The sequence below is a fragment of the Solea senegalensis genome, linkage group LG2 (assembly GCF_019176455.1).
Source record: "Solea senegalensis isolate Sse05_10M linkage group LG2, IFAPA_SoseM_1, whole genome shotgun sequence".
NCBI lineage: Eukaryota > Metazoa > Chordata > Actinopteri > Pleuronectiformes > Soleidae > Solea > Solea senegalensis.
Genome location: NC_058022.1, coordinates 6,317,496 through 6,330,059, shown reverse-complemented (window position 1 = coordinate 6,330,059; position 12,564 = coordinate 6,317,496). Strand labels below are relative to the sequence as shown.

Sequence of the window (12,564 nt, the reverse complement as noted above, 5' to 3'; positions counted from 1 at the left end):
CCCAACCATTGTATTCTTTGGAGTACCCTTGAAGTACCAGAGTAAAATGGCACAGTACGATCCGGGTGGGTTTTGCTAGACCACCCACGTCAGTCTGCTGATTGGGCAACAGAAAAATGTCACTCCCTTGCGACCGGTGCTTCTTCAACGCATGCAGTCTTTTCTTTTTTCTCATACAACAGCCACAAACGGGGCAGAAAAAAAAAAAGAGAGTTGCTTTTTTATGTCACGTTCGCACCAGTACAACATCACACTACTAATCTCCCTGACGCGGCCATCGGACACAGGAACTGTTCTCAGTCGAAATGAAAGCCTGACCCAGAGCACATCGATGATATCGTCCTCCCACTGGTCACCACTATGGGAACGTAGTTAAACTGCATTCACTCTGGTGTTGAGTGACTCAATGCATGCAGGTTTTTCTCGGCTCCAGCTCTGATCGGAAATTGAAGACCCGAGTGGACAAGCTAATTCCTTCTTTGCTCTGCTCTATTCTTGCCATAGATTCTTACTTCTTGTAAGTTGAGACTGCACTTAGTATCTGTACTGGCACAGGAAATTGTGTTAACTGTTCTTTAACAGCTTCAAACTGGTTTAAAAGTCTCAGGTGTACCCGCTAAGTTTAGTGTGAAAGAGGCTGGTACGCCAGTCAAGCATTCCATGCAAAACAGAATTAATTGATTGTTTATTTCAGCATTTTGAGGGCTACCTACACCTTAAAAGTAATTTTTTTTTGTCATGGATATCAGGATATAAAATCAGAAAAGTAATCATAAAAAAAGTACAAATTACAGATCCGAGCTTTGCCTGCTAGATCAGCTGATGAGCAGCTGACCATCTTGACTGTTCACGGTTAAAATGAAACATGGCTGAGTACCATTTAGCTTCCTCCGTTTCAGTGTGCATCTCGGGTCACTGTCTTAATGCTACTTTTTTGACACTGTGCTGTTTTTGGCCTGAATCCCCCGTTCATACTTACATTCCCGTTTCTATCTCCATCGTTTGAGAAGAATAAGAAGAATAAGGCTAAAGACAGTCGTGTATAGGAATGTGATGTGTTTATGTTCAGCAGAGCCAGGTCTTTAAAACGGTTACATTCAAGTATAATGAGTAGATATCGAAGTACATGTGACTTCAAGATGGCTTCTCGGTGAGGTGATGCTATTGTGCTGACAAGCTCCATTACCACCGACCATGTGGTTTTTTACTAAGAATACACACGTCAAGAAGGATCACTTACAGTAAACACGCTGGAAAAAGTTAGCATTATGAAATGTCTAAATCTCTACAAATGAAGCATGCGTGCTAATGGCGTGATTCATACCATTACCTGCATTAACTGCACATGAACAAACAAACACGTAGATGCTAAATTGAAAGTGTATATCAAGCCTGCAACACTCACATAATGATATTTAATCCACAGATTTTTTTGAGAGAATTAAGCTCAACTTCATGTGGTGACTTAAATAAATACTGTGCGGTATTGATTCTATTTTTCTACTCAGTTGACAAGGATACATCTAGATAAATTAACTTGAACATGTGATAGATAGAATATAGCATTTATATATTATTATGCACCTGTCTCATTTTTCTGTAACGATAATTGAAGAAAAAAAAAAAAAGAGCCAGGCAGGATTTCTTGGTTTGGCACTATACCATGTCATAAAAAAAGAAAAAAAACAATTAACAGTGTAATGAATCCAAAAAAGACACTCCATCCATTTCAATTCTGTCACACACACAGGCTGCAACAAAATTGTGATCATCTTAGTCCAAGTGAACAGATCAGTTGTAGATAAAAGAGCTCACCTCCCAGTACAGTTAAAGGGCAGAGTGACCGAGAAGTTTCCTTGAGTTGGGTGAGAGTCTGGATTTGTAGACATTTTCCTCTCTCGTTTCTTTTTGACATTGTGTCTTTATAGGTAGAATTGTGGCGAATTTCCCCCGGCGGTTGCTCAAAGCTTTCTTTTCATGGGTGGGATAGGATGGGCAGAGTTTGAGCAGCGTGCTGCTGTCAGGCAAAGGGACCGTCTGATTTTAAGATGGAGGCGTCTGCGTCGTGGCAGCCCTTGCCGTTCATGTGTTCTGTGTGGCCGTCGATGCTGTAGCAGCCCTGCACCTCCGTGATGGAGGACGCTGTGTAGGAGGCCGAGCGCAGGGCGTCGGAGTGGTTTCCTACGCTGCTTCCAAACTGGATCTGATATTGGTTCCAGTATCTCCTCAGAACTGCCTGGACCTGTGCAGAGAGATGGGAGTCATTACTTCACATGAACAGTATACAATATGTGCCTATTTAAAAATAAAAAGGAGAGTGGTTTTTTTTTGTCATTTAAGCCCCACACACTAATCATCCTTTCAGTTTCGATGCTATCGAAAGGCTACATTGTTTCGCCAACACACAATGTAGCCTTGTGTGTACATTCACACCAGCCTCTTCTTATTCAAATCTAGTTAGTCTGCTCAGAGGAGGTGAAGTCTGATGCATGCCAAAGAAGCTAAGTCTGGTCTGCCTAAAAGTGTAGGTCTCTTGGTTTGCTTCAAATGAACCAAAATGCATGAAGCGCAGTACAACACAGGGCATTGTGGGTAAACACAAGCAAAACATAGGCGCGTGTGGAACGATAGCCAGGAGAAATGCAGCTCCATGTTTTGTTCTTATGTGGCGGTAAAAAAGAAGTTGCATTAACCAATAGATGAGCCAGTTTTCTTGTTCCTTGTTTGTCTACGTTCCTTGTTTGTTGGAATACGTTATTCAAAAGGGTGACAGCAAAGTCGGACCTGCTGAATGTTGCAACCTCCAATCGTACAGAGTCGAGCAGACTATCAGGTGTGAAAACGACCTTCAAAGGGAAAGTTGAAGGGAGGGACATTCAGCTGCAACATGCAACTCCATCAAACACTGTCGCTTTAAAGGTTTTGATATAGGTTTTATTATTTAGTGGCTCTTTCAAGACATTCAGTGGGTTGTAAAACAAGCTGCTTTATGCAGATCAATCACCAGCATAATTGATAGCAGTCAGGGGTTGACTGTTTGCCAACTGTAAATAGTCTTTAGTCTCTGGCAAATCCTCAGGGATCTGAGCCTGTTAGATGTGAAGCCTACTCATCCGTTCTGCAATAATCGAAATGCAGAGGAAGTGGCTATTTGACACGTGTATGTATGTGTGCATGCAGGTAAAAAAAAAAGAGAGAACATTGAGTAAATCTTACTTCTCCATTGAAAAAGCAGAAGATCGTGGCCACCAGCAGACCCTGGAATGAAAAAAGAAAGATAACATTCATTTTAGTTACTGATTTTAGCCATTAATAACTATCGCTCATTATTCGTAGATCGTATATTATGACAGAATATTAGAAGATTATGATAAAAACATTTTCAAATCAGTTGATTGGGATTATTATCATGATAAATATCACATCATTTAAGATTTTGCACTTTGCTGTTGGAGGAACTGCTGGCTTCAAATGTATTGTTATGGACAGTAAACAACAAACACTTCTTTTATTTCACATATATGAGGTAAAACATTACAACAGGGAGGACACGTCTTACAGTGAAACTGAGGAAAGCTTTATCACAATATGAAGTAAATTGTGTTTGAAAATGTGCCCAGACCTCAGGTCAAACTAAAGACCCAGTGTTCTGAGATCTTATTGAGCTTGTTGCTCAAGTCGTCCTCACCACACTGGCTGTGCTGGGACCGCACAGGATGATCAGGTAACGCCCTGAACAACATGCGACTCATTTCAGCCCCTTTTAGCTCAGATAATTCATGCCTTCCTTCCTGCTGTTCTTCATTCACCCCGAGCATAAACAAAGTCTTCTCAGAGGCCGAAGGCACACTTTTGTCTTTTACTAACCCGGAGAAAATGAAGGCAAAACAATATTCGTTTCACAAACGTGTCCTCACTCGGACGCGATCATGTTCCATAATATTCTATATGTGTTACAAGGACAACGGTCGTCTGCTTTACACGCCGCAGACATTCTGCCCTTCTAAAAATAAACCTATAGTTATGACATGCATCCGAACAGCATGGCATAATTTATAGCTGGTCATGTATTTTTACCTCCACCAGGGAGGTCATGTTTGTTTGTTTGTTTGTTTATTTTCAATCGGTAGTGTGGCGCACAAGTACTGATTCGGGAAAGCATAATTCAGTTTTAAGTCGAAGCTTCAGCTCATTTCTTCTCTTACGGAATCTGTGTAAAATAATGCATGGTCTCACCTGGTAATGCATGAGTATGTGCATGATGTAGTCGTATATTTCAGAGGAGACGCGTCCCTCCGGCTTGTAGGGAAGCAGCACGTACTGAATCCCCAGCAGAGGCACCAGAATAAGCGTGGCTCTCACTGCTTTCATGTAGAGACTCGACTCGGCCTGATGGGTCACCTTCAGTTTGGTGATGAGCACTCGCACGATGTTGAGTAGAAAAAACAAGTTCACCTGAGGGACACGGCAGGGGAGAGAGGACATCAACACACCATCACGACCTTTGTCGCTATAAGCTGCTGTCGGCTGGTGTAAGGAGGAGTTGGTAATCAGTAAATCAGTTTGGTTCTGTGAATTTAGCCTTTGAAATGCGGATATTTCTGGTGTCTCTGGGCAAAACAAGACATTTAAGGTCTGTAGCATGCATATCAACTTTTTTCGAACAACTCAATTGAGAAAATAAACAGATTATTGTTTATTATAATCCCGACACTGTATCGCTGTTCAAATCCCATGCACACTCCCATGAAGAAAACACAAAACAAGCTGTCGTACGGTTGTTCGCATTAGCAGAGTGTCTTCAGGGACCACGTTTCTCTGATGCATGCCTGCTGTGCTGATTAGATGGATATTTAGAATGCACTCTGAGCCTGGGGACCAGTGGGAAGGTCCTCGGAGGGGCAGATACATTGATTTCACTATGTAAACACAATTATGCATGCTTTGAAACTGTGTCCTGCCTGCAGGCCCCCCCTCCCTCCCACCACAGTGTCCACTTGGATGAAGAAGAAAAAAAGCAGGATTGCTGCTCATTGCGCAATCAAAACAGTGAAACATGGAAGAGATGTGACGATCACTTTCAATGAAATAACATTGTCGTGATTTGCTTTCCTTTCATTGATTTCTTTAAAAGAAAAAAAGAGCAGTCTTTTTTCTCACCAAAAGAGCAGCACAGATTGGACCATGGATGATGTAGAGAAGTGACGTTTTGGAGCTGATCCAACAGCTGCAGAACAAAAGAGAGAAATGTTAACATGGTTTTCGAAACTGATCCATAACACAGATCGATATTCTGTTCTGATCGATGAATGCATGAACAGGTTGGGACAGTTCATGAGGGAAGTCATTAGTCTGGCTGAGTTTGTGGTTAAACAGTTTTTATACAGTTTTGCAAAATGTGTCTTGCCTCTCCCCAAATTTGTGTATCCAACCTTAAACCATGATGATTTCTGTCTGACATGTTTTTTGGTGTCTGATACCGATATTATTTCGATACAGTCATTTTAGACCATTTATTTTTTTATTTATTTATTTAACAAATATTGTTCTCCCCAAAAGAAGAAAATTAACAGCCCTAACATGACTCAGCTAAAATGCTTTTGCTAATATTTATTTATATTTTTACAGTCTGTGCATAGTGAAGCATGCGATGTAAAGGATTTTTGGTATCGGATTCTACATTTTTATCTGTCCGATATCCGATCCAGTGATTTTGAAAATTGGACCGATACCGATTTCCATCCCTACTTTTTTATAGGTCGCACTGCAGTGTAGGCAGATTAGCTACAATGCTAATGGTTCCCACACCTTGGTTCACATCAAATTCAAATTTGGACTTTCCAAGACCAAATTGACATTTACCTAAATATCAACTTAATTTCTTTCTTGCACAGAATTCAAGCACTTCCAATTACCCATGTCTATTTAGGGCGATTTTTCACAAAGAGCCTTAATGTTTTTTTGTTTGTTTTTTTCAAATTCACAAACTGAGCAGCTGCTCAGTAGAGCTTCTTCTCTCTCTCTCTTTAATCCGCTTTGCGATTGGTTGGTTTCTCCAGTCACTGGTCAAATCCCCCAATGCTCTAAATAGATCTTAAAAGAGGTGCAGAAGTCACTTTCACTTTATGAACAAAATGCTGAAAGGTTATTATAGAATAATTGTTCAGTGACGCCCAAAAAATTTGTTCCCTAAGAGCTGAACACCAGTTTTTAAAACATCAAGATTTAATTTGTTCAGATGTAATCATGCCAGAGATGGAGAACCAGCCAAAGCAGAGAGAGATATTGTAGTTTGGCCTTATGCCTCGTTTTCATTTTCTCTCTGTGAAAACCGTCCAACAAATGAGCAACGCATCAGTGGTACAATGGACTTCTTAAAAAAGGAGCTAAGCTAACACTAGTGCTAACTGAGTGCGAGTGAGATCGTTATCTAGGAGAGAGCTTTATTTTGTTGAATAAAAAGGCTGTGCAGTGTAGAGTGTGGACACCCGAGGGGACAGGTTTGGACAAATATTTTTAAATGATGTTTGAGTCGGGTGCGGTCGCGTTGGCTCTGCTTTTTTTTTATTTTATATCTCTGCGCGCGTTGACGGTCGTTTACACGGCACACATGTAATCAGGGAAAACAAGCGGGTGCCATGGTAACAGCTGTGTCTCGGAGACAACACAAACTCAGTGCAGCTTAAATTATCTGCATCAGTCTGGCCCCGCCATACTTTCCACACTCTGTGTCCGCGGAGAGTTGTGTGCACATGTTCCGCTCACGTGTACATGCCTATGGATCCATTCATAAGAAAATAAGGTTGTATGTGCAGTCTATGTGTACACCTTTGTGGATAAAGGGACATGACAACATTTTACGTCATGCATGCTGTAGCTGACATGACGGACTAGCAAATGCAGAGAGTCTAAATTGGGACTTCATGGAGCCATTTTAGCGAGCTTGAAAGCTAAGTTTCATCTCAGTTTGCCACTTGTGGTTAAAGCCTATTTAGACCTATTTTATCTTCAATGTTGCTTTTTTGGGCTCAAACTATAGTTATAGCACTATAAATGTCAGTAGATGATGATGGATATTTTAATAATTAAAACAAGCTCTTTGATTTTTTTTAACTTGCTAAATGTGAATGTTTTCTGATTTCTTTACTCCGTATAACAAAGCAATCAGTACTGAATGATTTCGGTTTGAGGACAAATTTGAGAACATTGTTATTTCCATGTTTCAACATTTGCAACATCTTTTGACATTTTTACGGACCAAACAGGTACTCGGTTAATCGAGAAAATAATCAAAAAATTAATTGATTATGACAATAATCGCTATTTGCAGCTTTAGTTCAAGAGCTTACTTGTCATTGTAGTAGTAACTTCGAGCGACGGCGTGTATGGTGGCGGGAATGAGAGGAAAGCCTGCAAGAGAAAGGAGAAGTTGTTTAAGACATTTCAGTCTGTAAAACTTTCATTTTACTATTTTAGGCAACAGGGATTTTATTTGTACGGGACATTTCATACATTAAGGCAATCCACAATGCTTTACAAGAAAAACAGTTAAGAGTTTTCAAAGATAGCACAGCAGAACCCAAGAAAACGATTAAAGGACTTGGTGTCAGATTTCTGGCACACAAAATTCAATTATTTGTAATTATCATTCAAAATCCGGGCCATCATATACTACGTACCCCAGCCAAGAAGATAGTACCACATGAGGTGCTGCTTCTCGGCAAACACGGCCACCACGATGAGAGTGTGCAGGTAAATTCCCTCACACAGCATCCAGAAGTAGTTGCAGCCAAACAGGTAGAGATGAATGAATTGGGACACTTTACAGCTCGTCTGAGGAAGAAACACGTATGTACATTTTGGGTCTGGATAGTGACATTCTTTTCTCACCTTCTGTCGTCTTGTTTTGTGTTGTACTTTTACTTCCCAATCACCACCAAAATGTAATATTTTGGACCAGTAGTTCACCATTTGCTTGTTTGTTTATGTATTTATTTAATATGGACAATGCTATTTAACATAGTTCCAAGACGGAGCAGGCGGTGTGCTGCACAAAGAGTTTTGCAAATTTAGAGCTCTCGTCCCTATTTTTTGGCAATGACGATGCAACACAACGGAATACATCACAGCAGACATATCACAAAGCACACAAATAAGTTTAGCTTAAAATGAGCTCTTTTTGATTTGAATTCTGAAATTATGATAACTGAAGGAGCAGCTCAAATTGAATCGGTTGACAAATTAGTATGTACAGTGAATACTGAAGCTATAATAAAAGTATCTGAACTCACTGGATTCCTCTGTACCAGCTCCTGGTTGTTTGCCACTGCAGTCAACAAAATGATGGTGATCACAGAGTTGAGAACAAAGGAGAAGAAGAGGTTTTTGTGAAGGGTGATCCTTTGGCAACTTAAACTCCTGAAAGGCAAGGCAAGGCAGTTTTATTTATATATATATATACTAATGAAGATTCCACATGCTGCATCAACAAACGGAAATAACACAAAACCAATACAAAATCAAATTAAAATGCTACATTGAAATGTAAGATTAGGATTAAAGGGGAAGAAATGGTAATGTGCGGATGAGATGTGTTGGCTCACTTGAAGTGGAAGAATATTGCCAGGGAGATGAAGAGCGACGTCAGTGACAGTCCATGTCCAATGAGGGCTAAGTAGAAGAGATTCATCGCAGTCTGGAAGGAAATGAGACACATATCAGATTATCTCCATCTCCTAATGACTTCTAGTGTGTTGTAAGATGACATATCGCTTCACTGCCACCAGGATGTCTCTGTACAACCACAAGCTCCCATAAATAAACACCATTCTAGTCTGCACAAGTCATATTTTGCCTCCTCCTGTAATAAATCAGCTGTAAATGATGGCAGGCAAATCATGTTCAAGTTAAGTGTAGATTTATTTAGTTATGTTTACGACAGCGCATGGAAAGCAGATGAGTAATGAGTTGTGGGTCTTCAGATGCTTGAGATAACCAGACAATATTGGATTGTGATTAGCCGTTGACGTTTTATTTGGCATCAGTCCACTGACCAACATTTCCCAGAGATGTTAACTCTGACCAGAACAAATCTACTGCAATGTTCCCATGGCTGCAGATGGTTATTATCTCCAAAATGACGAATTCTGATGTTTTGAACTCCTGGCCTTTTCATCCAAAACTCTCATACACGGAAAACAAGTGACTCGTATTTCTTTCTAATGCCAAAACTCGGCACAATTACGCTTTACATGTTTGTGGCATTTAAATTCAGTTGTGCTCTTTACTTGCGTAGCTGATGCATGTAATTTAAGTCGGTGCCCTTTCGCTGTCCTGTCATAAACATGCAGTACAGTAACTGCCCACGGATCCAGTCTCAAAGGCCAGTAATAAACCCGTGATGCATGTCATTTTACACTATCTAATTCAATATTTCTGCCGTTCTTTGTAGAATATAAAGTGACCGACCACTCTGACTTCATTGGTGTGTTCATTGCAGCGGGTGTAGTTGGTCCATGTCCGATTGCTCTCAGGATGCAGGAACCAATGGCCGTTGTCAGTGCAGATCTTTGAAACCATCTCTGCAGGTTAAAACACAAAACAGCAGCATATTTGAGACAAAACACATGCCGGTGCAATGTGTGCTTGTTCTACACTGAGGTAAAGCCATGTTTACGGCCGAAACACTTCCTTGATTGTAAATCAATTACTAAATGAATCGTCAACTATTTTAATAATCGATTTATCGTTTTGAGTGTCGTTATAAAGAATGAAAATGACAAGTTTTCTGAGTTTTTAACTTCATTTTGGTTTGTAGACAAACAAGAAATTTGAGAACATCATTTACAGGTTTTTTCCACATTTTCTGACATTTTATGGACCAAAAATAATTGACCAATCAATTGTGAAAATAATCATTAGTTGCATAGAAAGAAAAAACATTGCACATTGAGATCTCCCAGCAATTAACTAATTTACTTTCATGAACACAAAGTACTATTGGAGTACTATAAGTCATTGCTATTGTCAGATAATGACACAAGCAATATTCACACCTACAGTATATCATGCAGTATACTGTAGAAGGATCCACCAAGAATTATGAAACCTGTTGTTTCGGGGTAACTTCAGACATTAATCGGGTATAGATTGCTTCGGGGAGGGACACAACATGTACATTTGATAATGGCTCCTTTCTGTTATTTCAAGTTTTGTATTTTATTGCAGAAATCCACCAATTTTACACATGAATGCATCACAGCCCCATGCGGTAACAAAGACGATAGTGGCTGCATTACAAGGTGAGGATTTGACCAGTGTTGTGGAGTCTAAGTGGAACACAGTGTGTCTGACATGGTATAAACCAAAGAGCTCACCAGAGGGATCAAAGTCCTGGAAGTAGTCCGGGCAGGGCTGCTCTGAGATAATTCCGGCCTTAGTGTCGTCCCAGCACAGCCAGCCATCCCAGGTACGGTTACACATGGGCTCTAAAACCACCAAAGTGGAGTGTTAGCGGCTGTCGAGCCATGTGATTGATGACTAATACAGGTTTACAAGCATGTTTTGATTAACCCCTGTTGTCTAGAAACCAAGCACTACATCAGTGAAATTACTTGTTGCAGTGTACAGTGTAATTAAATCTTGAAGGAAAAGATAAATATAATTGAACTGCAGTTCATCATAGTTACCCTGTATGTCGTGGATGTCATCCTGCATTATCTTTTGATAGCACTCGAACTGTGCAGTTACGATCTTGTTCCTGGTTACTCCTATGTCATGGTAGACGTTGGTTGGATGCTGGTGTTGGGTTTCGTTGACCTCCATACTCGCCTTCACAAATGTGATAGAAGGAGAAAGTTTCAAATAAATAAATTAATAGTATTCTTAAGAAGGGGTATTACTAGTACAGGATTGAAAACAACTGTATTATCATGGTATAACATACAGAAATGATAATATGCATGTGTGTGTTTGTCCAAGGCAGCTTTGCTTGTAAATTCCACAATTACCAATGTAGTGAAAAATGATGTATTTTTTTTAAAAGGCAGCAGACATCGTGTTCCCGTGTCTACGAGATGAGTCCGATTCAGCGTTCATGTCATAGTCGCAACATCCACTTCATTTTGTGTGTCATGTTCAAAACTCCATGTGAAGGCACCAAGTGTGACAGTAAGCCAGCATGCACCCTGAAACTGAGGAGGCTAAATGGAACTCGGCCATCAATAATTTAATTGTTCACACCTGCACTTTTCCTACTGTGACTTGTAAAAAAAGAAAATAAGAAAAGCAACTGTTCTTAAAGTTACTGTGCTTGGACTTGTGTATAAGAACACGTCTAGTAGAAAAGTACTAGTTTATTTTGAGTTTATGTTTTATAAAGTATCTGCTTTAACTCACATAGCATGCTTACATAAATGTAAGTGGTGTATTAGACTAAAACAGTCTTCACACCCTGCTTTGGTGCATTATAGTAAGACATTCATCACATCATACGCCTGGGAACATGGGAGTCTAATGTACACCAGCAGCTTCCATTAAATCCATTTGCACTCCCTGGAAAATATGACATCAATTTAGAGACACGGCCGAGCAGATGAGCCCAGCTTTTTATTTTTATTACACCGCAGACACCGACCTGACGCAGCCTCTTACTTCTCCAACATGAGCTCACGACGAGTGAATGTAGAGTTTTTATAAAAGTGAAATACCTTACAATTATCCCGACCAAAATAATTGCGATTCACAATGTTTATTGCGATAATTGTATACTTCAGGGATGCACAAAATTATTGGCACGATATTGGCAGATAATGGCTTTAAAATGGATTATTGGACATATATATGTGTATGTATATATATTTGTATATGTATATATATGTATATATGTGTATATATATGTATATATACATATATGTATGTGTATATATATTAGATATTAAGTCCAATATCGTGCATCCCAATTATACTATTATGTACAGTAAATACTTTTTTTTAAGATGCAGTAACAGAAACAAGAAAATCAGACTGCTTGCTGTTTTCTCTGAATGATGGATTATAGTTTGATTTGTTCAATGAAGTGTGAGTTATTTATGTGCATTTTCAGTATTTGTACCTTTGTTAGATTACACAGCACTACAAGTGTCAACATCCAACTCCGTACAACGCTCTCCATTCTTATCTTGGCCATGTCCGAGCTGGTCGAGGATTCACCACCTGCAGGTCTGGAAATAGAAAGGAAAAAAATAGACATGAGTCAACTGAAAAACAAAACATTTCTCCCCCCCCCCACTCTTAAGTGGTTCACCAATGCTTTCAATCCACAACACAGTCAGTAAAGCTGGTAATAGTGTACGTTTATTGAAATCTAGAATAAATGTAGTGACTTATTAACATTAAAATCTTGCATTTGTGGGTCACTTGTAATCACCAAATTTAGCCAATTTTAAATGTAACATGCAATGATACCTTAAAGAAACACTATGTAACCTTGGCTAACATGCTGCCCTGAAAAAAACACTCAGGAAGACAAACCCCAAAGGAAAACCAAAAAATAAGAAAATTAAG

General features: G+C 39.6%; 1 protein-coding gene across 2 annotated transcripts in view; it reads right to left on the bottom strand.

The window, feature by feature from the left end:
* Window positions 1–247: 247 nt before the first annotated feature.
* Window positions 248–12,564, bottom strand: part of calcrla (calcitonin receptor-like a) — a 32,109-nt gene continuing 19,792 nt past the window's right edge. For both annotated transcript variants that reach the window (XM_044013652.1, XM_044013642.1), the window contains exons 2-13: window positions 12,113–12,221; window positions 10,689–10,830; window positions 10,377–10,487; window positions 9,469–9,581; window positions 8,604–8,695; window positions 8,292–8,418; window positions 7,680–7,833; window positions 7,350–7,410; window positions 5,161–5,227; window positions 4,237–4,455; window positions 3,217–3,258; window positions 248–2,242 (exon numbers count right to left, since the gene is read on the bottom strand). In XM_044013652.1, coding sequence (XP_043869587.1) covers window positions 2,021–2,242; window positions 3,217–3,258; window positions 4,237–4,455; window positions 5,161–5,227; window positions 7,350–7,410; window positions 7,680–7,833; window positions 8,292–8,418; window positions 8,604–8,695; window positions 9,469–9,581; window positions 10,377–10,487; window positions 10,689–10,830; window positions 12,113–12,187 — 1,425 coding nt within the window. In that variant the 5' untranslated portion in view covers window positions 12,188–12,221 and the 3' untranslated portion in view covers window positions 248–2,020. The remainder of the gene's footprint in view (window positions 2,243–3,216; window positions 3,259–4,236; window positions 4,456–5,160; window positions 5,228–7,349; window positions 7,411–7,679; window positions 7,834–8,291; window positions 8,419–8,603; window positions 8,696–9,468; window positions 9,582–10,376; window positions 10,488–10,688; window positions 10,831–12,112; window positions 12,222–12,564) is intronic.